Source organism: Pinus tabuliformis, chromosome 2_1, assembly GCF_031772625.1.
Source record: "Pinus tabuliformis cultivar Carrire ecotype Pingquan chromosome 2_1, CPIR1, whole genome shotgun sequence".
In the NCBI taxonomy this organism is placed as follows: Eukaryota; Viridiplantae; Streptophyta; class Pinopsida; order Pinales; family Pinaceae; genus Pinus; species Pinus tabuliformis.
In genome coordinates this window covers 186,467,950-186,495,868 of record NC_142299.1, presented here as the reverse complement: position 1 = coordinate 186,495,868, position 27,919 = coordinate 186,467,950, and the positions used below count along the sequence as shown (strand labels likewise).

Genomic DNA, 27,919 nt, shown 5'->3' with positions numbered 1-27,919 from the left:
ACTACAACATTCTTTAGGGGGAGAGCAGGCATTCGTTGTTCTCCTGCAAACAATTGGCAAGGTTAGCACTTCTTAGCGAAATCTAATGTATCAGCAAAGATTGTTGGCCAATAATACCCTGCCCTTAATATCTTATGCGCAATGGTTCTAGCAACATAATGCCCCCCACAAAATCCAGTATGGAATTCTTTAACCAAGTTAATTGATTCTTCCTTACTTACACATCGGAGGAGTATTCCATCAGGGTTCATCCATCCTAACCCCTCTTGGGTCAAACAATATTTAGCAGCTTTCAATCGAAGGGCCCTCTTCTTGTGGTCAGACAATGTTGGAGGAGTTGTCAAATTGTGTAAATAATATATGATGTTTGAATACAATTCATCATGCTCAAGTTCAACAGCAGTAGCACATACTCTTTCTTGTTCACCTTCTTGAATGGCTTTGTCACCCTCCATCAACATTTGAGCCAAACCTTGACCTCTAACAATTTTCTTAGGGCGAATTTCTATATCATATTCTTGGATTTTTGAGACCCATTTCCCCCTTGATCCCAGACAATCACTTTGGGTAAGCACGTCTTTAACAGCAGGATGAGGAACATATGCATGTATCTTATTGTACCCCACATATATTCTAAAATACTTCAATGACTTGACCAAGGCATATGCTTGTTTCTCGGTGAGAGTGTACCTGGTTTCAGCATCTCTTAAAGGTTTGCTCATGAATGTTATTGGTTTCTCATTACCTTCCTCGCCCTTTTGCATTAATACTCCATCTATGGTATCCTCAGATGCAAAGGAATAAATAATGAACTCTTTGGAATAATCAAGGCTTGTCAACACAGGGACAAAAGATATTCTATCTTTGATTTTGGCAAATGACTTTGCTTGAGGATCATCCCAAATATAATGCACGTCCTTTTTCAACAAGTCATTCTTGGGCTTAACAACCTCAGCAAAGTTTGGGACAAATTATCTAATGAAATTGATTTTCCCAAAGAAAGATCATAGTGATCCTTTGTCTTTAGGCACCAGGATGTTTCTAATGGCATCAATTCTTTCTTGGTCTATGCTAATCCCATCCTTGGATATGATATGCCCTAACAACTTTCCTTGATCCAATCCTAAATGGATTTCTTTGGGTTAAGGGAGATATTATATTGTTGGCATTTTTCAAATACTTTCCTAAGGTGCTTGCAATGGTCATATCTCTCTTTGGAGGCAACTATCAAATCATCTTGATAAATCTCAATTGTCTTGCTTATTAAACCCCGGAAAGCAAAATCCATAGCCCTTTGAAAGGTATATCCAGCATTAATTATTCAAAGGGCATTCTTAAGTATTTATATGTTCCCCATGGAGTGGTGAAAGTAGTTTTTAGTTATCTTCCTCACTCAGCACAAGCTAGTTATATCTTGAGAATCCATCAAGGGCGGACATCATTTGGGATCTTGTTATTCTTTGTAAGAGGTTTTCCATATTGGGTAATGGGTAATTATCTTTTAGTGAAACTTTATTCAGGTCCCTAAAATCAATGCACATTCTAATATTCCCAATTTTCTTCGGAGTCACCACAGGGTTGGATACCCATGATGAATGCCTAATGAGGGCAATAATACCAATATCAGCATCAACCATCTTCTTGAGTTCTTCTTTGACCAAAGGGGCTAGCCTTGGGTTAATTCTCTTCAATTTTTGCTTAACGAGCTTTGCACCTTCTTGAAGAGGGATGGTGTGTTTGATAATTTCGGGATTGTATGCCTTTATGCCTTTAAATCTTGATAAGACCAAGCGAAAACATCTTTGAATTCACGTAGCAGCTTTTCCAACTCAATCTTCTCGGGATTGGTGAGATTCTTTCCTATCTTGATTGTTTGAGGTGATGATGGGGAACTTGGTTTAAATCAATGGTATCGGAGGATTCCCGAATATCATTGATGATTAATGTCCTGCCATCCCTGTCAAATTGGCTTTCCCAATCAATATTCTTTTCTTTATTCCTCACTTGTTCTTCATCTTGGAGAAAACCCATTGTGTCCTTATCATCCTAAAACACAGGCCAATTCTTAGAATGACCAGGTACAGCAAGACGACATACAGTATTAATGACACACCTCCCATGTTCTAGAAGCCCTTTATCAAGGATTTGATCACTAGAGGCCGCCATAGCCAAAGTATCAACCAGTTGATTATAATTTCTAGGAACAACCTTAATGGAGAAGTCTCTAAAACCTTTAATGATTTTGGACACTCTTTTTTTGTAAGGAATCAAACCTTCACTCTCGGTGCCAAAAAATCCTCTAACTTGCGAGACAACGAGGTCATAATCCCCAATGACCATCAACTTTTCGATTTGTTTAGACCTTGCAGCCTCCAAACCTAAAATCAAAGCTTCGTATTCAGCTACGTTGTTAGTACATTTAAAATCTAGGTAGAGAGAAAACAAAGTATGCTTTCCAGATGAGGATATAAGAACTATGCCAACTCCTGCCCCCGATTTTGAACTAGCTCCATCAAAATACATAGTCCATGTACCCTCAACTTCCGGATCAGGATTTGCCTCATCAATATACATCTTCCATTAACCAAATTCCTCCTCTAGTATCTCATCATCATAATCCCCATGGAGAATAATGAAAGGCCTAGTAAAAGGTTGTCGATACAATATGACATAAGAATTCTCTTCCATGGCAATTTTGGCTTGTGACCTGTCATCGGAAAAAATGGCCCCTAATTGGTTTAGAAAATTTTGAGAAAGAAGAGTTCCCCATTCAAACGAGATATCTATTATCTACTAGCAATATGTCAATTGTTGTCTTTGTCTTGGGATATCCTTCCAATGATACCTTTTGATTTGCTACAACCCCATACACCTTGACCTTTTTAGTTCCAATAGTGCACGTGTTCTTCTATCCTCTAGTATTTTTCAAACCTAAACCCCTCATTATCATAAGCAGAATGATGTTGGTAATTAATCCAGAATCGAGAATACAATTCTTCAATGTCTTACCCCCAAATTAGACATCACAATGGATTGGTAGGCTTTTTTGGCTACCTAGGTTTTTGCTATTTTTCTCTAGAAAATGGTTTGTTGGATCATGCTTTATGCGGCACCCTGTATTTTGGTCTTTCTAACACTCAGGGATAGTGTTTCCATTTGACTTATGTTTTGTGCGCCCCCTGGCGCCCTATTCTCCTTGTAGATATTTTTGCAAGTAAGAAGAATGAGCTTGGGCTCACTGAACGAAGAGAAAAGAGTATGTAACTCCTCTTTAATCATTTTAATGAAGGATGTCTATTTTTTTCGTTTGAAAAAAAATATAGAATGGTATAGCAAGTATTTGTATAGGATATATAATGATGGGAGGATCATTACTAGGTTTAGGGACCTTTTCAACCATGCTAGATTGCCTTAGGAGATTGTCAATTCTAGAACATATGAGGCTTTGTTCTTGGCATAGGTAGGGGCGTGATTATTAATTTCATCCATCAAGGAAGTGACCTCACTGTCGTCCTCAAATGTTGCATTAATAGTTTCTTGGGAGACTACTAATTTTAAGAGCATAGTTTTGGGCAACAAGAAGACTCGATGGCTCATAGCTCTTAAGGTTGTATGCTAATGCCCCCCTCAAACGCTTGTAGATAGGATTCTAGAACATCATCGGGAGGTTTTAGGTTTCCTTAAACAAGTTGGACATACATATTAAATCTACAATTAAACTCTTCCATGGATTCATCTTCTCCTATCTTGACTAGAATGAAATTTGTGTGCAATTCAGCCACACTTTTTTCTTCAGCCCATCTTTTGATGAATAGTTCAAGGAAGCCATCCCAAGTTGATATTGATCCGCATTGGATGTTACGAAACCATTCAAGAGCATAACCAGTGAATGTGCAAGCAAATAATCTCATAATCACATCCGATATCGATCCGCATTGGATGTTACGAAACCATTCAAGAGCATAACTAGTGAATGTGCGAGCAAAGAATCTCATAATCACATCCTCATGTCTTTTACCAACCAAGAATCTAAAGAAAGCCTCCAAGTGTTGTTGGGGGTTTTCTTGTTTGCTTCCACCAAACGTTGGTAATTCTTAATGTTCTTGGGGAGTAGGATGAGGAGCCCTAAGATATTTCCAAAGTCAAAAGGGCCTAGAGTATGGCATGTCCATTTGGTAGGTCTTAATTTAAGACTAACCCTATCGAAAAATGATATAGGTGGGGTTCCTCCATCCCTTTAATACTTTTGTGTACTAGCTTCCATACTTATAATAACTCAGAGTCACCAAAGGCGTATCTATAGTCTCGTTTTAAGAATCAACTCCTCAATGATTCATAGGGAAGGCACAACCCGCTTCTTCCCCGGCAACGGTGTCAAAGATGTTGTTGCACAAACTAGTAGACCTTGTGAAGAGGCAAAAGCTCTAGGGCACAACAATACTTAGAACTGAGGCCCACTATCACTACAGCCTAAGTCCCCAGCTCTTCTCGGATTTTCATCGATGGGAGAAGTCCCAGTATTACTCACTTGTGGTATTATTTTTTTAATAAGTTTGAAGTGAGGAAAGGCAGCTCATTCAATGGAAATATTCAAAAAAGGCGCAAGCCTTGGGAGAAGCTAGTAAGACTTTCCACCAAAAACCCCTTTTGAAAATAACTAGACAAGACCTAGGGTTGAGATTTAACACAAGAAAAGGGTGCATCCAAGGTTGAGGTAGGTGAGAGAAAAGGAAATGTATGATTTAATTCACCATGTACTAAAGAAAATGCCTTCAAACAATCCCTACGTTGAAGGATTAGCTTCTAGGGCTCCCTCTTGATGTGACAACCAAGACATCAAAATTTATGGAGAATCCACTAAGGGAATTCCACCAAAACTTGAGGTCCTCTAGAGGAGACACAAAGGAAGATTTCTACCCAAACGAAATTCAAAAATTCCTCCTTCAAGGGATTTCACACCAAGCCCTAGATGAGCCCCCTTATCCTTAAAGGGACAAAAAATATAGGTTAAAAGAGATATACTTTTGAGTTTTAGGTGACCACCAAGAATTTAAGATCAGTGCCTAGCCATTGGCAGGTTTGGAGTCATGAATGATCTTGATATGGGCAACTCACTCTTCAAGGAGACCTAAAGGAACAAGCTTTCGCTACCCCTTTAGATATTTATACTTCTTTGACACTTGTTAATGGAGTTTCAAGGATAAAATGCAATAATCCCCTAGGAACATTCATTCATTCACTATCAAATGAGTAACACATGCAAAATTCCCAATAGTTACAATTTGAAACAATACTTCAACAATTAGGGCACATTAATAACCATGAGACATTATTCCATGCATTAGACATTAGCGAAAATCAGAAATTCATCATAAAAGAGCACTTACAAGATAGCGAAGAGTATATCCATCCATAACAATGCCAATTAGAAGCTCCAAAAATGAGACAAAATTATCCACACATCAAAATGCATCCATAATCACCAAAAATCCTCCACGAATTGCAAGTTTGAATTTGCTAATAAGGTCGAAAATCCAAGAGTTGATGGTTTGAAATGAGAGATAGTCTCACCAATATATACATGACCAAGGAGGTCGAAATACAAGTGAACTAGCCTCTCTACATGCCCTAAATGCTAAGTAACCCACCCATGGTTACAAGCCAACCATGATAGCTTTTAAAAAATCATTTATCTCTCGCTTAAGCTCACAAAAGGCTGACATCATGCATGTGAATAGGCCTAGAGAGGCAGAGTTGAGGCCTCTGGTGGTAGAAGCGTGGAAGACAACCTCAAAAATCATGATGAAGAGGGTGATGCCCTCCTTATGCTGCAAAACATCCCCAGGACCCCAATTTTGGGCTTGGGGCTCCAAAATGGGTTTCATGGCTCTCCAAGTGACTCAAAATCAAGTGATGCTCTCCGGACAGTTGTAAAGCATCATTCACAGCCATGGGCACCTTCAGCAACCACAGCTTTTTGCACTTTACCCTATATTATTCAGTGGATGATGCGTTGGACTAGTTTGCCCCCAGATATATATGGTGTGGTAGTTGATCCAGGGCCCAAATGCGGTTTGTCTCATGCCTTGAGACATGGGATGGCTAGCACCATCTTCAACACCCTCAACGTTGAAGTAGATACAAAGATTTTGTCACTTGGAGACCCATGAGACCCACTTTTGTGCACCAAACCCACATGTGGGCGCCACAGGATTATTTGCACTGAGGTACAAGGGCCAACCCATGGATCTTGATTTTAGAGGCCTTCTACAATTGTCATGGCACCAAAAGGCCTCAATGTCAGCCCAAAGGAAGCCAACACAAGCATAACGTCAACATTTCGGCTAGCATTTTTGGAGATAAATTTTTTTGTAAAACCTACCAGGCCAACTTGTGACCTAGGCCTTTGCTTGCTCATTATTTTATTGTTATAGGGGCTTCAAGGCTAACATAGGACATGTTAGAGCACAAAAAAATTGGAGAGACCTCATTTGATCTCTTATCATCATCACACTTGGAATTTCGGCCTCATAGAGGAATTCACACTTGTTCTCTTGTGGAAGATTTGGATCTCTTGGATGCATTTTGACATTTGGAGCTTATTCTTGGATATTTCTTAGAGCTATTCTTTGATAATGGAAGGAATTCTTGCATGTTGTCTTGTAAGTGCTCTTTATTATTGAATATCTATTTTTCTATGTCTAATGTATGGAATTATTGATTCTAGGTCATGGTAAAATTGTACCCTATTTTATTGAAAATTAATGGAATTACTATCTAGATGAATATTGCATACATTACTCATGTATAACATGTATTGAATAGTCCTAGTGGGGAACTCATTGTAGCTCCCCCATGAAAAAACCACTTTTCATTGAGTGGGTAAATGCTTGAAATTTGCTTGCTAGGGTATCAAATTTTAGCCTCTTTGAAAACAAGTTTAGCTAACTTAAATCATCCTACATTCCATTCTCATAAGGAACAAGGCACTAGTCCAACTTGTTGGTGATCAATCTCATATTTATCCATCTTTTCTCTCTCCTAAATTCACTCATTTCAAGGCTAGGGCTTAGGGCCAAATTCTAGGGAAGAGGTATTTTGGTGGTTGGAGAGCCAAAACATCAAGTTGGTAGGGTTTGCCACAAAACCTATCAATTTGGTGGGAATCCACTTCAATTTCATCCATAAATTCTCTTGCCCTAGGTGTTTGCCCTAAGAGGGAAACCCTAGTTTTTCTTCCTTCAACTTAAGGACTTTCTTAAAGGTTTCATGAGCCTTGGCTTAGCTAATATACATTGTAAGAAACCTTTTATCCTTGCCTCAACCTTGAGTTACTCCAACACTTCAATCAAACCCTATGTCTTGTTCCTCCATTTCTAGGTATCTTCATAGAAAATGAATTGCTTCCATGTGAAGTGTTACCCACCATTTTGTGGGTGATATCCCTAGGAGAAAAAAATTCTCCAAGATGTTCCTTAGCCGGTAGCCACCAGCCACCAACTAGCTCGTTGTGCCATTTCTCTGCCATTTGAGCCAGCCTTGTGGTCCCTCACCCATCTGCCATGATCGTATGTTTGAAGGTGGACCTCCCGAACCTAAAGGTATGCCTTGTCATTTGGTAATTAAGTATTATAGTTTTCTTATCATGGACACTTCAGGGCATGGATTAATGGGGGGATTCGACAGAAAGAATGTGCTAGGTTTGTGCTCTTGTCCCCTAGACTCCTTTTGGATATTAACCTTAGATTTTAGTCTCGTGGGATCTCTTTTACTAACCATTTGGCTTTAGGGATGGTATTTCACGAGAAACCCTGATTTTGGTTGCGTGGTCCTGCTCCCTCATCCGCATATATTCCCCCATTTCCACTCATTACTACCCGATTCATCATTTCTCCCACCTGGGTCCACATTCCTCCACTGGATCCACATAGGGATAGCTCTCCCCTCCCCCTTGCCCACACCTTGGGTCAGGCCTGGAATGATGCCCCGGAGGTTGATACAACAAAAAGGAAAAGTAAAAGCACAATTGGCAACATTCAATAGGAAAACGTACCACAAAATGCAAAAGATGGTCGGGACAAACACATTTAGCACGTGGGCAAAAGCCAATACATGAGTTCTACCCCATCATCATGGCCATCACCCTGGTTCCTATAGGCTCTATGAACCCCCTTAATCATATAGGAACCCATGATTGTCCCAACCACTAGTGGGAAATGAACCACCCTACCTTAAAAGGGGGTATCCACTGCTATATCTCACACAACATGCTTTTACCCCTTGAGCCCCGAGCAGTTAATTGAAAAAAAATCATAGAGGCAAAAGGCATATAAATAAGGGTGGAAAGATCAAGGCCGGGACACCTCATGTACCACGATTTCTCCCTCCTATACATTATATACCCAAGTGTGGGCTTCCCTTTTACTAGCTACCCTTGTACCCTAGCATGTGGCCCAGGGTTGCCCCTTCTCATTCCCTATTCCATTCACCTCTTTATCACATGCCACCACCTTTTAAAGGATGTACCTTGGACATATTATCCCCTTTAAAAGTAGAAACCACCTAATGGGATACTTGGTTAACCCCATTTGGAGTTTGGAGACATTAGCACATGCTAAAGCCCATTATGGAAGGGCAGGCCATTATGAAGTCCCCACCTGTGGTCCATGGTTTGTAAGCTCTTTTACTCGATTTCCTTAATGACTTGTTGTACTGGAAGGCTAGGGGACGCATTGGATCTTATGCAGGATTGCAAGTGGTCTCCATCTTGGGTTTGGTCTCCCTATACAGGGTCCTAACCCTCCAGAGGGCTACATTGGCACATGTAGGGTGTGTGTTGAGAGCCATGGGCCTCCACAGCAGTAGACAGCACTCCATGGATCCCCAAAGATGCTCAAAGATTGCTCGATATCACCTATTGGATGAGGAAGATGCACCTGGTTCACCTTTGCCCAGTCAGCCCCACAAATGTACCATGCACTTGGCAGATGACCCAGGACTTGTAGGATGATGTGGCATCACTTACACCATCATCTGAGCCCTTACAGATGGTCTACAGGCATCTTCGACTTACTTGGAGACCCATGAGGTCACTTGTGTGCCCTCACAGCCATTGGGAGCACCACAGGTTTATTATGTGGAGAACAAGGGGCCAACCCCTTGTCCATTACTTTTGGAAGTCCAACTCATCATTTTGGCACTTATGGACTTCATCAGGCCTCTGAGAGAGCCCAACAACATGCATTATTGATCATTCGACCTCTTGGGAGGCTTATTATTTTATTTGTGAGCTAGTTTGGTGGGCTTGTCACCATTAGATAGTTATTTGCACATTATTTTAGTTGATGGGCTAATGTAGGCTCAAATTAGGTAATTCGAACTCCTAATGAGTGTATAAATAGGAGAGACATGAATTCATTTGTATCATCACTTTGGATTGGATCATTCTTCTCTTTAGAGAATTTCACACTTTTTCTAGGATGATGAATTGGAGCACGAATAAATTTTGATGTTTGGATTGGAGTATTTTAACTTGGAGCTTCTTTATTGTCAAATTGTTGATGGTTGGATATGTTTTATTACATGTAAGTACAAACATTTAATGTTATTTTTGTTTTACTTTTTTCATATGCATTAAATGGGATTTTCCCTATACTAGGGCAATTGTTGCATTGCATAATTGCAACATTGTGGAATTATTGTTTCTATATATCATCTCTCAATGTTTGGTCCATGTATATGAATGAAATCTCCTAGGGATAATTCCACCGATAAATTTATCTTGATAAGCCATTTCTTTTTGCCAAGAGAAGTATAAAATCTTTAAGGTCTCTTCTTCTTGCCCTAAAGGCCAAGCGAAGTAGTCCTTAAGGCCTCCTTGACAAAAATACCAGTTCCTTTCTCATCATTCTCCTAGACTCCATTTTCCCCAATGGATTAAGGCACTGATCCGCCAATAGGTGATCACTCAAAGAACATTTTTCTCCACCTGTCCCTCTCTCTTCTAGGTCTAGCCAAGTTGGGTCAGTAGGGCTTCACTTTCCCAACAAAATAGCCCAAGAAAAAATTTGATCTCCTAGCCTCTACTATGTTGGTGTTTGTCCTCAAGGCCTCCTCCAATTTTGAATCCATTCCAACAGTAGAGTTGTGAGATAACTCAAGCCCTAGCTCTCAGATCAAACTTTCCACTGGTATTCCCTAGGCTAGCACCTCATTCGAATCAATTTGACACTTTCAATTGTTAATTCTTGCTTTGATCCTTTCTCCTTCCTTGTCTGGGTTAAGAACATCATTGGTTGCTAGATTCTCTCTCCTTAACCTAGGTTGGATCCACTTGGTCCTGTGTGGTCCCGTACCTTTGAAAGGTCAATTCTTCAAGAACCATTCGAGAAGTCAAGTTCAATAAGGATTTTAGGATTGGGAAACTCCTATACAAGGCATATTCCTTTAACCTAACCCTCAAATCCTCACCTCCTTATCCTAGAAATCTTTGTACCTTGCTTGAAGAGCAAGTAAGCTCCATTCTTAAACCCCTTCTAGAGAAAGGATCATTAAGGTCACTTCACATCCTTCACAAGTGACTTTCTATATACCGGGTCTCCTCCCATCGGTGAAAGTCGGTAAAGGGTAGGGAGTCTTAGCTGAGGTGACAGTGGGCTAAGCCTCCATTGTTTCCCTTAACCTAGCAGTTGTCCCTTTAGGAGTCCCTTTTATGCCCCCTATAATTTGTGCAGTCACATTTTGGCGTTGTTGCCGAGGACACGAAATGTGTATTTTATTCCCCATACAACACATTGACAATATAATTATTGGCTACTCCATTGGAAGAACAAAGCCCTGGATCTTCATTGAACTTCGAAGTCAATGCTTGTAGGGTGAAGCAAGCATTTGTTAAGGCAATCTTAGTTCACCCTAACGACTCCCACGATATCAAATATATAAATATCAATGGCTTCTAAAAAGCTTCATGAGTGGTTTCCTGCTTTGGATATCACATGGGTTCTGGGATACCCAAATGGCCTAGATTGGAAGTTTATGCAAAATATGCCATAATTCAAGGGTGATCCATCCACAGCAATGGACCACATAGCAAAACTTATGAAGCATTCTTCTGAAGTGAATGTGGCTCATCTAGACAGCCTCATGGAGTTATTTATTTCTTTTATTGAATACAAGCACCGAAGTTGGCTAGACTCGTGTCAGCCCAAAAGCATTTCATCACTTATCAAGTTGCTAAATAAACTTATAGAGTATAAGGGACCCAAATTCCAATCTAATGAAGTTTCATATGAAAGCCTAAAGGAAGCCCTCCGAAGGGAGGGTCTCATTAGTCAAGATGAAGAAGTTGGAGATAACCTTGAGGGTCTTAGTGATGAGTAGGATGACAAATCCTCATTAGGTCCACATGATGAACAAGATGACTTTGAAAACACAAGTATTGGGAAAGATGAGTTTATGGAAAGTGAAATTGAGACCAACCTTACCTTTCTCAAGGATATTACCCCCGATGACTCTTCTTTAGAGAATCTCGAGGAAGTTGACCCCATTAGCCCCTTGGAATATGATGTTGGAGAATACTTCCACATTGAAAAATAGAAATGGGAAATTGTTGGGCTTCAATTTGATTGTGCTCCCACTTATGATACCGACAAAGAGGATGAGGCTGAGATTGGTTTTCCCTTTATCCCGGGAATGACTTGCGATGACATACCCATCGATACCCTTGGGAAGGAGGATTGTTATTTTCCCTTGCGTGAAGAGGGACAGTTGGAAGTAATTGATTCTCCTTTTAAGGAAAACCCAATATTTGATGCTTATAATGAGGAAAGCAACAAGGCCCTTACCTATCCTCCTTATGATTATATAAACAAATCACTTGAGCCTTTAGGTTATGATTTTGAGGAAGGAAAACCCGTTGAATATGACACTTCAACCTTCCCTTTGCCTTCCCCTCTTGCTCATCATATCAAGTCTTCCTCAAGCGAGTACCCCGCCCCTTTTCATATGATCTCAAGTGACCATGAGCCCTTTCCCTCTTCTGAATATGGTGTCAAGGAAGAACCCTTCATTGAATATACATTATCTCCTTTGACTCCTCAGGATTTTGACCACTCCATGACCTTCCCTCTCCAATGTGACCACCACCTTGAGCAACCTACTTGTTGCACTCCTTTCCCTCACCCTTCGTACCCCTCTCATCACAACCTTGTGGCATCTACAAAGCATAATATTATAAACAATGATTGTGATAAGGAGTTCTTAAGAGTGATCATTCATTCCACCATTGTGTTCTTAGAAGGAAAGCCCGAGACTTCTAGATTGACCTATTTTCTTTCTCCTAGGACTTCCCTTTACCTCAAGTGGAGATCATGTTTTCCTGCCTCCCACCCGCTTCATCTGCCATGTGACTATGTCCGCATCCGATTTGGGAGTTGCTACATGAGTAATCATACTGGTAAGCATATGCACATTGATGTGATGATATGTTGGTTACATCGGCTTTATGATTACACTTAGTATTAGATTACTATATGCATGTTAGGATAGGATGCATTGCATGCTCACTTTCTCATTAGAACTAACATCATATGATATTTCTCATGGTAGATTAGATGCATTTAGATTAAATTTGCATTATATTTACTTTCTTGTTGATTTTATGGCCTAACATTAAGCATGTGTGATTGCCCTGTGTGTTTTCATTTATTATATGTCTAGGTAACAGGTCTACGGTAACCAAGAGATTGTTGGAGTTCTCGTGACCTCCCATTCAAGTAGCTTCGTCCACTTCTTCAAGAGATCACGTCCCAGTTGGAGCCAAATGTTACCCACCATTTTGTGGGTGATATCCCTAGGAGAAAAAAATTCTCCAAGATGGTCCTCAACTAGTAGCCAACAGCCCCTTGCAGCCACCAACTAGCTCGTTGTGCCATTTCTCCACCACCTGAGCCATCCATGTGGTCCTTTACCAATCTGTCGTGATCGTATTTTGAAGGTGGGCCTCCCGAACCTAAAGGGATGCATTATCATTTGGTGATTAAGTAGTATAGTTTTCTTATCATGGACACTTCTGGGCATGGATTAATGGGGGGATTCGGCGAAAAGAATGGGCTAGGTCTGTGCTCTTGTCCCCTAGACCCCTTTTGGATATTAACCTTGGATTCTAGTCTCGTGGGATCTCTTTTACTGACCATTTGGCTTTAGGGATGGTATTTCACAAGAAACACTGATTTTGGTTGCGTGGTCCCACTCCCTCATCCGCATATATTCCCCCCTTTCCACTCATTATTACCCCATTCATCATTTCTCCCACCTGGGTCCACATTCCACCATTGGATCCACATAGGGCTAGCTCTCCCCTTCCCCTTGCCCACACCTTGGGTTAAGACTAGAATGATGCCCCGGAGGTTGATGCAGCTAAAAGGAAAAGTAAAAGCACAATTGGCAACATTCAACAGGGAAACGTACCACAAAATGCAAAAGATGGTCTGGACAAACACATTTAGCACATTGGAAAAAACCAATACATGAGCTCTACCCCATCATCATGGCCATCAACCTGGTTCCTACAAGGTCTATGAGCCCCCTTCATCATATAGGAACCCATGATTGTCCCAACCCCTAGTGGGAAATGAACCGCCCTACCTTAAAATGGGGTATCCACTGCTATATTTCACACAACATGCTCTTACCCCTTGAGCCCCAAGCAGTTAATTGAAAAAAAATCATAAAAAGGCAAAAGGAATATAAGGAATGGTGGAAAGATCAAGGTCGGGATACCTCATGTACCACGATTGCTCCCACTTATACATTATATACCCAAGTTTGGGCTTCCCTTTTTACTAGCTACCTTGTACCCCAGCATGTGGCCCAAGGTTGCCCCTTCTCATTCCCTATTTCATTCACTTTTTTATCACATGTCACCACATTTTAAAGGATGTACCTTGGACATGTTATCCCCTTTAAAAGTAGAAACCACCTAGTGGGATACTTGGTTAACCCCATTTGGAGTTGGGAGACATTAGCACATGCTAAAGCCCATTATGGAAGGGCAGGCCATTATGAAGTCCCCACCTGTGGTCCATGGTTTGTAAGTTTTTTTACTCGATTTCCTTGATGACTTGTGGTACTGGAAGGCTACGGGATGCATTGGATCCTATGCAGGATTGCAAGTGGTCTCCATCTTGGGTTTGGTCTCCCTATAAGGGGTCCCAACCCTCTAGAGGGCTACATTGGCACATGTAGGGTGTGTGTTGAGAGCCATGGGCCTCCACAGCAATAAACAGTGTTCCATGGATCCCTAGAGGTGCTTAGAGATTACTCGATATCATGTATTGAATGAGGAAGATGCACCTGGTTCACCTTTGCCCAATCGGCCCCACAAATGTACCATGCACTTAGCAGATGACCCAGGACTTGTAGGATGATGTGGCATCACTTACACCATCATCTGAGCCCTTACAGATGGTCTACAGGCATCTTCGACTTACTTGGAGACCCATGAGATCACTTGTGTGCCCTCACAACCATTGGGAGTACCAAAAGTTTATTATGTGGAGAACAAGGGGCCAACCCCTTTTCCATTACTTTTAGAAGTTCAACTCATCGTTTTTGCACTTACGAACTTCATCAAGCTTCTGAGAGAGCCCAACGACATGCATTATTGATCATTCGACCTCTTGGGAAGCTTATTAGTTTATTTGTGAGGTAGTATGGTGGACTTGTCACCATCAGATAGTTACTTGCACATTATTTTAGTTAATGGGCTAATGTAGGTTCAAATTAGGTAATTTGAACTCCTAATGAGTGTATAAATAGGAGAGACATGAATTCATTTGTATCATCACTTTGGATTGGATCATTCTTCTCTTTAGAGAATTTCGCACTTTTTCTGGGATGATGAATTGGAGCATGGATGAATTTTGATGTTTGGATTGAAGTATTTTATCTTGGAGCTTCTTTATTGTCAAATTGTTGATGGTTGGATATGTTTTATTACATGTAAGTACACACATTTAATGTTATTCTTGTTTTACTTTTGTCATTGCAATGAATGGCATTTTCGTTATACTAGGGCTAACTGTTGCATTGCATAATTGCAACATTGTGGAATTATTGTTTCTATATAGCATTTCTCAATGTTTGGGCCATGTATATGAATGAAATCTCCTAGGGATAATTCCACCAGTGAATTTATCTTGATAAGCCATCTCTTTTTGCCAAGCGAAGTATAAAAGCTTTGAGGTCTCTTCTTCTTGCCCTAAAGGCCAAGCGAAGTAGTCCTTAAGGCCTCCTTGACCAAAATACAAGTTCCTTTCTCATCATTCTCCTAGACTCATTCTCCCCAAGGGATTAAGGCACTGGTCCGCCAATAGGTGATCACTCAAAGAACATTTTTCTCCATCTGTCCCTCTCTCTTCTAGGTCTAGCCAAGTTGGGTCACCTAGGGCATTAATTTCCCAACAAAATAGCCCAAGAAAACTTTTGATCTCCTAGCCTCCACTGTGTTTGTGTGTCCTCAAGGCCTCCTCCTATTTCAAGTCATTCCGAGAGTGGAGTTGTGAGATAACCCAAGCCCTAGCTCTCAGAGCAAACTTTGCCCTGGTATTCCCTAGGCTAACACCTCATTAGGATCAATTTGACACTTTCAATTGGAAATTCTTGCTTTGATCCTTTCTCCTTCCTTGTCTGGGTTAAGAACATCATTGGTTGCTAGATTCTCTCTCCTTAACCTAGGTTGGGTCCACTTGGTCCTGTGTGGTCCCATACCTTTGAAAGGTCAATTCTTCAAGAACCATTCAGGAAGTCAAGTTCAATAAGGATTTTAGGATTGGGAAACTCCTTTACAAGGCATATTCCTCTAACCTAACCCTCAAATCCTCACCTCCTTATCCTAGAAATCTTTGTACCTTGCTTGAAGAGCAAGTAAGCTCCATTCTTAACCCCCTTCTAGGAAAAGGATCATTAAGGTCACTTCACATCCATTGGTTGATTCATCCTTCACAAGTGACTTTCTATATACCGGGTCTCCTCCCATCGGTGAAAGTCTGTAAAGAGTAGGGAGTCTTAGCTAAGGTGATAGTGGGCTAAGCCTCCATTGTTGCCCTTGACCTAGCAGTTGTCCCTTTAGGAGTCCCTTTTATGCCCCCTGCTAGTTTGAGCGGTAACATGAAGCATAGGACCAAAATTGAGTCTTTCTTGAAGACCTTCTAGTGAGATCATTTCATACTTTAGCCATAGAATATCTATCATAAGTGATCTCTTTCCTACCAGGACTCCTCCCATCAGTCAAAGTCCATAAATAACAGGGGTATTGACTGTGGTGACAATGGGCCACTACCCCATTGTTGCTTATATGTTTATTTTATACCTAGTACGGTTTCCCTCTCCAACCCCTGTTATTTGTGACAACATTTTTGGCATCATTGCCAAGGACACGAAGCATGTGTCTTGTCCCCATACAACAATATAGATCAGTATTTGGCGACTCCATTGGAAGTACGAAACCCTTCTTCTTCATTAAACTTCAAATTCAATGCTTGTAGGGTGGAGCAAGCATCTCTCAAGGCATCTTAAATTCCCCCTAGCGACTCCTAATTTGTATGTTATGCAAGACTTGAGGCAATGGCTCCTTGGAATTTGCATAAGATATTCCCTACTTTGGATGTCAAGGAAATACCTAGATATCCAAATCGGTGGGACACAAGTTATGTGAAAAATAACCCAAAGTTCAATGGAGATCCTTCTTCATCCATGGATCATGTTGTCAATTTCCTCAAGTACATGGTATCATGAGCAAGGGTCCTAAGCCATAGTGAAGAAGTTGAAGAAGAATGTTGTGAGCAAGGGTCCTTTCTTGATCATCAAGATGAAAGCATTGGTGAAGATTTTGAAGGTGATTTTGAGAAGAGGCATGATGAAGATGGCTCCTTGTTAAATGAAGTTGAGAATAGCTCCTCCCTTTTCAAAAATGTTATCTATGATAATGCACTCCTTGAAGACCTTGAAAAGGTTGATCTAATTGACCCCCTTGGAGGTTGACATCTCTGAGTTCTTGCGTGTTGAAGAAAGGAAATGGGATGTCAGTGGCCATTCCTTCAACAAGGATCCAATTTATGATACTGATGATGATGTTGATGGGAACATTGTCTTGCTTGATGTGACATGTCATCAATGATGAGATGATCATTGATATTTTTCAGCCATCCTTGGGACCCTAGTCTTGAGAGTGAAGAGCTATGTTGATTGCCCCTTTTCAATATGACCCTTGTCATGAGCAACCTAGTTGTAGTAATCCTCCATGCTAGCCATCTCCTCATCATGTACCTAAGGACAACATGGAGCATTGCATCACTAAGGAGGCTTTTGAGAAGGAGTGCTTAAGCTCGATTGTTCACTCCTCTATTTTCAAACTTGAAGGAGTTATCCAGTGGTGTGAACATGATTCTCCTTTTTCCCTTACATCCATGAATCCTTTTCATAAAGTGTGTTCATCTTGTTTCCCCACCTCCCACCCTTGTGATCTCACATATGAGTGTCATGATTAATATGTGTGCTCTTGTATTTATCTCATAATTAATCATAGGGGAGGGAAGTACAATGTTGATTCGATGATATGTTGGTTACATTTGTTGTATGATATACTTAGCTCATACATTGTATACTATCATTGCATGGTATTGTAGGTGCATTGCATATTCTTTTTGTGTAGCTAACATCAACATATCATGTTATCATGCTAGATTAAATTAGACTTGCATAGATTTACTTTTCAATATGGATTATTGTAGCATGCCTTGTGCACATGCTCCCAACCATTAGTTTTGTAGTGTGCAAGTTACAAGTCTACGATCCAAGGAGATTGTTGCAGTTCTCATGAATTCCCCATCTGAGTACATGGATCATGCGCTCTATGGTGAGCTCATGTCCCATTTGGAGCCAGATGTTACCCACCAAAAGTGGGTCACCCTTAGTGGAAACTTTTCCCCTATTCATCTCTTCCAACCAGCAACCCCTAAGAGCCACTTTGTAGTTGATGCAGCATGCCATTCTACATTAGTCATATGTTTCCTCGCCCATTTGTCAAGAGCACATGTTGGAAGATGGGCTTCTGATCGAAAGGTACTTTATTCATTATGTAATTGGGTGCTTATGCTTGTTTTTATTTGGCCATTTTGGCAAGGATTATGGGGTGTCTTGGAAGAAAGAAGGTTCTTGGTCGTAGTCTTGTTCCCTCACCTTAAATGGGAGTGTTAATTTTCTATCCTAGTCCAATGGGACCGCCCCTAATGGCACATGGCTTTAGGAAGGGGCACTATTTGGGAAAACATGATTGAGATAGTGTAGCTTCGTTTATCCCTATTCCATAGCACTTTCTTATCTTACATTACGAGACCTTATTCCACCTCCCTTCTTCGGTTCAACTGACCATTGGTTCATTGGGATTTGGCATCCACACATCCTCATACCTTGGGTAGGGCCTAGAAATGCACCCTGGGAGGTTGATGCAACTAAAAGAAAAAGAAAGAGCATATGATGGCCACAAGAAAAACAAAAGAAAAATCAAAATGCAAAAGATGGTCGAGACTTATAAATTAGCACATGGGCAAAAGCCAAGCATGAGCTCTACCTCTATCATATGGCCATCACCCGGTTCCTAGGCCAATGTTGCCCTATCTCATAGAAGACAAGGAACCCTTGCATGTCCCAACCCCTAATGGGCGATGAACTGCCCCATCCTAAAGGGGGTAATAACTGTTATACATCATACAAAACAAACTCTCATTCCTCGGGCTACGAGCAATAATACAAGGGGAAACCAAGAAAAAGTAAAGGCAATATAAAAGGGTGGAAAAACAAAAGCTGAGGTAACTCATGTATTTCCTCACATCTATACACCCAAGGTGAGGTATTCCAACATAGTTGGTCCCTTTAACCATGGCACTTGGCTATGGAGTTCTTTCCCCCTCTGTTCCATTATTATTCACATGGCACCTATCGATTCACGAGTGGACTGAGGACATGTCACTTCCCTTTGGGGGTTGGAAACACCTAATAGGGTTGTCTATTAGCCACTCCTACCCAGGGAGGTAACACCATTACGTAACTAAAGCCCCAATTTTGGAAGCGAATGTCATGTCCCCAATAAATAAATTTGCTACATAAAATCCTCATTTTTGCAATTTTGGCGTTGTAAAATATTTCGGAAAATAAAACTTAGGAAAAGTGGGTTGAGAAGCCACTTATTTTATTTTTGGCAAAAAAAGAGAAATAAAATTAGAGAAAATAGAATTATTTTGTAAGAGGAATGTCGGGGGCGCTCAAAATGGGAATTCGACCCCCCTTGAGAAATTTGCACTAGAAGAAAGAGAAGAAAAAAAGGGACTTCGAACTTGTGGAGAAGAGGGACCGGACCCACCAAGGAGAAAAGAACCAACATCTATAAATAGCACATTGGGGGGTTCCATTTTTGCATCTTTTTGCTCATCTATTTTATGGAGATTGAACTCTCTCTTGGAGGTTGTTCAGCACAAGAGGACTAGAGTTGTTTCACTCAGGAGTTTCAAGCAAAACTCAACCTCATTTCAGGGAACTTCGAGTGTCTCCCTAGTGAGGCTTTGGGGAGTCTATTCCAGGACTTCCATTGGGGTTTATTGCAGAGATTCCACTCAGAATTTTGCACTTCCTCGATGCAAAAGAAGAAATCTGAAGTACATTTGGAGCAACTCCTTTCCATTGCAGGTTTCGGGCTTTGCAAATGATTTTCTCTTCATAAGAGGAGTTTGGCACCAAATTTTTGAGTTGAACTAGAGTCTTATTGTTGGGCCGAATTTCTCTTTTCCAGGGCTTGCACAAGGGTTGATAGACAGAGATTTCACAGGGATTTGGAGTTGTTGGTTGCTTGGGGTTTTCAGCTGGAAAGATTGCCCATTTCCAAAGGATATTTGCACACAATTTCTCAGTTATTTGCAGGAGGATTTTTGCCATTTCTCAGTTGTGTTCATCTTGTTGGGTGCAGAACTGGGTGGCCAAGAAATTTGCACTTTGTAGGGCATTCTAGGACAACTAGAATTAGCCCGAAATATTTCTAGGTTTTGTTGGGTTGGGTGTGAGGAGCGTAAGACTAATTTTTCAGAATTTGAGGGCCAGAATCACAGTTCATCTCTAGCAGCAACAACGGAGTTTTCTGGGCAGTGCGAATTGGCAGATTGAACTATTTCAGTTGGAGATTGCACATTCTTTCACCTAGGTGTTGCATGCTTGCAGTAGTGAGCCTAGGTTCCATATTTCTTCCACTAATGTACTCATATTTCTAAAGTTAATAAAAAGGCTCAGACTTTTGGCTCCATTATTTGTGCATACTGATTTGTGGCTATGTTTTATGTTATAATTTTTTCTTTTGTTGCAGCGAATGCATGCTTTTGATATTTACTATTAATTCCAAATTAGGAACATTACAGTGGTATCAGAGCATGTTCTTGGCCAACTTTGGACAAATTAGCAAGTGATGCCACCCAAGTACCAAGGAGTAGTGTTCCAAAGAGGCAGAGGCAGAGGTAGAGGAAGAGGTCTTGGCAAGGGAGAAAAGTCTGACCAATTTTCCGACACAGAGCTTGATAACGCTAGAGAACGCATGGAGAACCGAGGAGGAGATGAGCAGCCTAGGCAGAATGCGAGAGACCCACTGCTGGAGGAGTTAGTGAGATCGAACCAACAGATGATGGCACAGAATCAGCAGGTCATAGACATGATGAGGCAGATGATTGGGTTGTAGCTGCAGAACATACAGGGAGGGCCACAAGCATTAGCCAATGATTGAGAAGGAGGATCTCGGATAGGAGAGGGCAGCTCTGTGCATGCACGCACAAACCAGCAACAAAGCACCCATACCTATGGTCAAACAGCGAGACCCACATGCCTCACTTCCTTGAGGAGCCAAAGAGAGAGAGGGAGCCAAATGAATTAGCTGAGTTGATGAGATCCTTCACTAATGGAGTAGATGAGTACAAGGCGTTGGATCCACGAGTCCAGAGAATTTTATCCTTTGGGGACTAATGTCGCCTAAAGGAGAAGTATAGATCTGGGACAGGAGTTCTTTAATGCCCTCAATGCCCTAATTTTTAGATTTATCCAAAAATTTAACTGATACCAAATTTAAGACCCATTATTACATTTAACCAAAAATTTGACTAATACCAAAATTTAATTGCAAATACTTACTTGGAAATCACATGTGGAGTTGATTCTGGATTTTGTTACTCCCAATCCACTCTTGCTACCAAACCGACCAAATCCTACCAGCCTATCTGGGATCAACTAATTTGATTCCCAGATCCAAAAGACTTCAGAATTGAAGAATTTTGGCCCCCGTGCCCAACTTCTAAGAACAGTTGCTCAGATTTCCCAAATTTTTAGACTTGCTCCTTAATGGTGAATCCTTCCTCTTATTTTCTTCGCCCCTTCTTCATCTCCTTCGATCTCCTTTTATTCCCCCCCCCAAGGCTCTTCTCCTCGCCACCTCTTCATCAAATCTTTTCCCCACATCTCAGTCAGTTGCATGTCTATCGGATAATCCTTCCTCGGTCCTATGAGGAGGATGAGCTATTTACGTTCATAAGCGGTGCTCCATCATAAAGGTGACAAGTTTATAATATTTTTGAAACATGCCCATATAGTATCAACCGCCCTCCTTAAATGTTAATGGGGCAACATGCCTTAATTATTTTGCATGATTTAGAAATGATATAATGCATAATACGTTTCCTTTTGTTTTACCTCTTATACTTTATTTAATCTGCACCATCATATATATAACACTTTCTTTTATTATATACCATACATAATATATTTTTTTGTTTCCTTCCTTTTTTTGAGTTATATATATTAATTTCTTTTAATTTATATACAATTATTTTATTTTGTAAAAATTGTATTTCCATTTTGATTTGAATAGCATATTGCATTAATCTTTTATTGTGTATAATAAACTATAGTTACCTATTATGGTGATGGTACACACATAAATACCTTAATATATTCAATATATTCTTGCAAGTCGAGTATTTATTTTAGTATTTTCAGCAATTAATTTTTTTATCCTATGCTTGGAAATTCTTCTTAATTTAATATGGATACTAGTGCAATACATGTAATGCATGCATATGTAGCTATCATATGCATGCCTTGTATGCATGCTAATATTTCTATTCTACCCATAATTTGAGATGGATCGTCACAAGTGCGTTTTAGAGGGGGGCAACAACAGTGTAACCAAGATGCTCAGAAGATGGCAAGGAAAGTAACATTGCCCTATTTTGATGGATCAGCTAGGAGTTCAGCGAGGGCATGGATTCAGAAGTTAGATACATACCTCCACCTGAACCCCATGAGGAAGACAGATGCGATCAAATTTGCCACACTTCACTTGGAGGGAGATGCACAGGATTGGTGGTATCGTGGAGTCACGCTAGGGCATACATTGATTACATCATGTACTGAGTTCACGTGAAGATTGGTGGAGAGATTTAACAAGAAAGACCCCGAGTTACACTTCAAGGAGTTGGCCAAACTGAAGTAGGCAGGCAGCGCTGAGGCATACATGGTGAAGTCCCAGAGACTAGTTCTTATGGTCTCTGACATCTCAGAGTCGAAGTTGATCATGTTGTCCATTGAGGGGCTAGCAAAGACATTACGTGGTTGGGTGTGAGCTTACAGGTCGGTGTCGCTACAGGAAGCCATTAACCGAACCAGGGACATGCATGATGCAATTTTGAAGACTAGAACGCCAGTACCTTCCAAGCCTACCTTTCCCTAGAAAGGTAAGGACGTTAGGCCTCCTCAGAAGGAGTGGACGGGGAGAGGACAGTTGGATGATGAGACCAGGAGAGACCTCAGGAGGAGGAAGCTATGCTTTACTTGCCAGGAACCATGGGCACCAATGATCCAAGGGCAAGGCCCACTACATAGAGGTGTTTTCTGACAGTGAACTAGAGGATATGGACGAGCCAGAGACATATGGAGGTGATTGCAGCCCACAAACTATGGGAGGAGGACCACCACTACCCACAGGAGGATTTATTGCTTCGCTTCGGGGAGTTCCGAAGTATTTGGAATTGAGGATCAAGGGCACAATCCAAGGGCATCGAGTGTCAGTTTTAGTGGATAGTGGGGCTACAAATAATTACATTGATGCACAGTTGGTGGAGCATAGAGGCATACACACAGAGGCTTTCAAGGGATTCCTAGTGTTGGTGCCAGGAGATAAGTTCCCAGTATGACCTTGACCATGGGGAATTACTCTATGACAGACAATTTCTTTGTTGTTGATGTTCCGAACACCAATGTGGTGATGGGTGTCCAATGGCTATATTCTCAGCAACGTGTCACTACAGATTATAGAAGAAACTGGAGATGGAGTTCGTTAGACCAGATGAAAAGTTGGTAGTACTGAGAGGCATCCATTCATACCCACCACAAACTGTGTCAGCTCATACGATGGAAGTTGGTTTGAGGCATGGAGATATAGCATGGGCAGTAGAGTTAAGCATCGCAGAGTCAGGGAAACAGGGACAACCACCACACCCGAATATTTTGTCGTTATTAGAGAAGCATCAAGTGGTGTTCAGGGGCATTCAACCAGGCCGTCCACACTATAGAGTTGGAGGAGGGGGTGCATGCAGTCATCACCATTCCCTACAAGCATCCCAAGGAATGCCGAGATGAGATTGAGAGGGACATTCAAGAGTTGTTGGCGTTGGGACACATTACGCCCAGTTCCAGTCCCTTTGCTTCTTCAGTTGTGCTGGTGAAAAGAAGGATGGGACCTTGCGCATGTGCATATACTACAGGAAACTGAACAAGAAGATATTGAAGAACCGGTACCAGATTCCGCGCGTTGATAAGTTGATGGATAAGCTTAAGAAACCAAATACTTCTCTAAGATAGACTTGTGCTCGAGATACCATCAGATTCGGATGAGAAAGCAGAATATCCTGAGGACTCTGTTCTGGTGCCACTATGGGCACTTTGGGTTCTTGATGATGCCCTTTGGGCTAACCAGCGCACCAGCGACCTTTCAGTCTTGCATGAACCATGTGTTCCACAAGTAGCCATGCCGATTTGTGTTGGTGTTCTTTGACGATATTCTGATATACAACAAGACTTCGTGGGAGCAGCTGAAGCAACTGGAGGAGGTCTTACGCATCTTGGATGAGCAACAGTTTTATGCAAAGATGTCCAAGTGCGAGTTTGGGTTGACAGGGATGTTGTGCTTGGCGCACATGATTGGAGAGGATGGGGTTAGAGTCCATCAGGAGAAGATCAGGGCCATGCTAGATTGGCCAATGCCTAGGAATGTGACTGAGTTGCGGGGGTTCTTGGATATATGCACTTATTACAGGTGGTTCATGAAGGGATTTTTTTAGCTGACAACACCCCTCACAAACTTGACGAAAAAAGGGTCGTTTGATTGGACAAACGTGGCACAGGAGGCTTTTGAGCACCTCAAAAGGGTGATGAGCAGTTGCCCAGTTTTCCTTGATTTTTCGCAACCTTTCGTTTTGGTGTGATGCATCTGGAGAGGGCATTGGAACGATTTTGATGCAAGGAGGCCATTTGATTGCTTTCAAAAGAAGTGGGTCAATAAGATCTAGGCTTATGATTTCGGGATAGAGTATGTCAAGGGAAAACAAAACATAGTAGCAGATGCACTCTCTAGGAGGTTCGCGACACTCTCACTCATGGATATTATGCAAGATTGGAAGGCTCAGTTGTTGGTAGAGTACTCCAAGAATCAGAAGGCATGTGAGATATTGGATGGTACTTTTAGGGATGACAGATATCGGGTGACGAACGACGTCATATATTATAAGGACAGAATATATTTGGTGCCAACTTCACAGTTGAGAGAGAAAATCTTGCGTGCAACTCATGACTCACCCATGGCAAGCCATCAGGAGTTTTTCAAAACATACCGGACTGTCAGGGAGCATTTTACTTGGAAAGGTCTTAAGGAGGATGTTCTGAGGCATGTATAGGGGTGTGATGTTTGCCAAAGGAACAAAGGGGAGCAGACACATACAACTAGCCTACTTCATCCCATTTCAATTCCAGATAGGAAGTGGGAGAATATCTCCATTGATTTCATCATCGGGCTTCTAGCCGTGCAAGGGCGCGACTATATCTATGTGGTGGTGTACAAGTTGACCAAGTTTGCTCATTTCTTCGCTATTCCATCCAAGTCCTCAGCTTCATAGGTAGTTGAGCTCTTCTTCAAGGAGGTATTCAGGTTGCATGGTCTTCCCAAGACCATCATCAGTGACTAGGACAACAGATTTATGTGGCGTTTTGGCAAGAGTTATTTAGATTGGTGGGCACCAAGCTCACTCCTAGCACTAACTACCACCCCCAGATAGATGGGCAGACAAAGATTGTGAATAAATGGTTGGAGGGATACTTGCGGAACTATGTGATAGGGCAGCAACACGCATGGGTGAAGTGGCTACACCTTGGGGAGTATTGTTACAACACCACTCACCATATGTCTATCGGTATGTCACATTTCCATGCCTTATATGGTTATGACGCATTATCTTTTGCTGACATGATTTTTGGAGACAGTCAAGCCCCTGGGGCGAAGGATTGGATGCAAGAGAGTCAGGAGATCTTGAGGGCTCTCAAAGATAATTTGCGGACAGTTCAGAACCAGCATAAGATGTTTGCATACAAGCATTGAGTGGAGAGACATTTTGAGGTTGGGGATTTAGTTTTACTAGGTCTCTAGCCATATCGACAGTCTACAGTGAAGCAGAAGGGAGCCGAGAAGTTCAAACCATGTTTTTGTGGACCACACATAGTGACCCAGTGAGTTGGTGAGGTGGCCTATGAGCTAGAGCTTCCACCAGGGAGCAAAGTGCACAATGTATTCCATGTCTTGCCTAAAAAAGGCCTTGGGTCAACAGGTTACAGCTGCCTTAGTGTTAATTTTTGGTATTCAATTTACTTCAATTTTCTTATTATCCCAATATCAATATCCAGATTAGCAATCACATCAGCATGATAGTAAAATGCAGATAGAACATAAACATAAACAGTAGAAGACAAGCCAAGACAAGAGGACACAAGATGTGGCACCAACGAGGGACAAACCCCAATGTGGGGAAACCCTTGATCAATTCTTCTTATATTCTTCAATAGTTCAGCAGAGAGAGAAAGATAGTACAAATATACAAATAAGATATTTTATGGCAGCAGCAATAAGTCCATCATTCTACTAATGATGATTGTTCTAAGATGCAGCCCTGACAGTCTTCAAACAATCACTAGAAGAGTTGTAGCATACCCTTTTAGGAGATCATCAATCTAATGGCCCTCCACATAACACTGTTGCAACATTCCTCTGTTTGCTTGCTGCTCCTGCAATTCTGGTTAGGGCACAATATGCAGCCCTAAACTCCCTTGACAGTGATGAATTGTTGATCTGATAAGGGCACTTGAAGTAGTTCTAAACTTCCTTCACAATCTCCAAACAGACCTAAGAGAGTTGCAGCATATGCTAGAGTAAGTCCTCCCTTTGCTATGAAATAGTGGCACATCTAGACAGCCCTAAGTAGCCCTTACTATGGTGCTATGGCCTATGGCCTAGCACATAGCAACTCCTGTAGAAAATGTCCTCAAAACAGTTATACAAACATCATCAATGCAACAGTATGGGACTGCAAGAACTCGGCTTAATGTTAGCACCCAATCCACATATGTAACTAGCCCTACGTAGATCTGATCTAAGTCTAGAGGGCATACAACTTCTCCTTATGACAGCAAATTCAGAGCCTTGCTAACAGTCCTTGACACATGCTTTAGAACTGCCTCATTTGCCACGTTGTCACCTATAGCACATAGCAACTCCTGTAGCAAATGTCCTCAAAACAGTTATACAAACATCATCAATGCAGCAGTATGGGACTACAAGAACTCGGCTTAATGTTTGCACGCAATCCACATATGTAACTAGCCCTACATAGATCTGATCTAAGTCTTGAGGGCACAACTTCCTAATGACAGCGAATTCAGAGCCTTGCTAACAGTCCTTCACACATGCTTTAGAATTGCCTCATTTGCCACGCTGTCACCTACAACACACAGGGATTTTCATGCTTCTTCATGATTATGTTAAGGGTCCCTCTTACTACGGCTAGGTCTCCTTCTCTGCTGCAGATTATGGCTACACTTTACAGCGGATTAGGGCTTCCTTTTGACAGCGTATTAGAGCTCCTCTTGACTGCAGATTAAAGCCTCCCCTTGTTGTGTATAAGAGCTCCTTAGATTTGCGGCCAGATCTCCTTCAAGGCTGCAGCTAGGACTTCTCCCTTCAACTACGGTTAAGTCTCCTCTTCACCTGCGGCTAGGGTTTTCTTCATGACTGCGGCTAGGGCTCTCTTAGATGACCCTTTCCACTACGTCCTCCTTGTGAGAGGAGAGATCAAGAGTGATGTGTGTGTCAAATGACTTGAGGCCTCCTCTATTTAAATGCAACGTTGAGGTTGAGCTGGGGGTTATTTGGTTGTTCCCCGACCTTGACAAATTGTCAAATAATATAAATAAATTCACATCTCCATAAATATGTGTCGGAATTGAATGATCTTTAGATCAATCCTACACCTCTCGAAGAGAGGAATCCAAGAAAAATATCAGCTGCCATAAATAAGGTGACCCACATGGAGTTTGGCCCTAGTTGCCAATTTTAACACATAGAGTTGTCGCCCTTGGATGATGAGGGACATTTGATTTTCGTGCCGGAGACTATCTTGCAGGAAAGAGAGAGAAGGCTCACGAATAGGACCATCAGAGAGTATCTTGTCAGGTGGAAAGATCTACCAGAGGAGGATGACACATGGGAGGGAGAACAGGCTCTATAGCATCCAGC

At 41.5% G+C, this 27,919-nt stretch overlaps 3 protein-coding genes across 3 annotated transcripts in view; all 3 read right to left on the bottom strand.

The window, feature by feature from the left end:
• EMB1586 (P-loop containing nucleoside triphosphate hydrolases superfamily protein) overlaps positions 1-27,919 on the bottom strand; it is a 62,069-nt gene that overhangs the window by 20,320 nt on the left and 13,830 nt on the right.
• Positions 63-764, bottom strand: LOC149199354 (uncharacterized). The gene has a single exon (XM_089400552.1). It carries the CDS (start codon positions 762-764, stop codon positions 63-65), a length of 702 nt encoding a protein of 233 aa, XP_089256678.1.
• Positions 2,047-2,574, bottom strand: LOC149199353 (uncharacterized). Its single transcript, XM_089400551.1, has one exon. It carries the CDS (start codon positions 2,572-2,574, stop codon positions 2,047-2,049), a length of 528 nt encoding a protein of 175 aa, XP_089256677.1.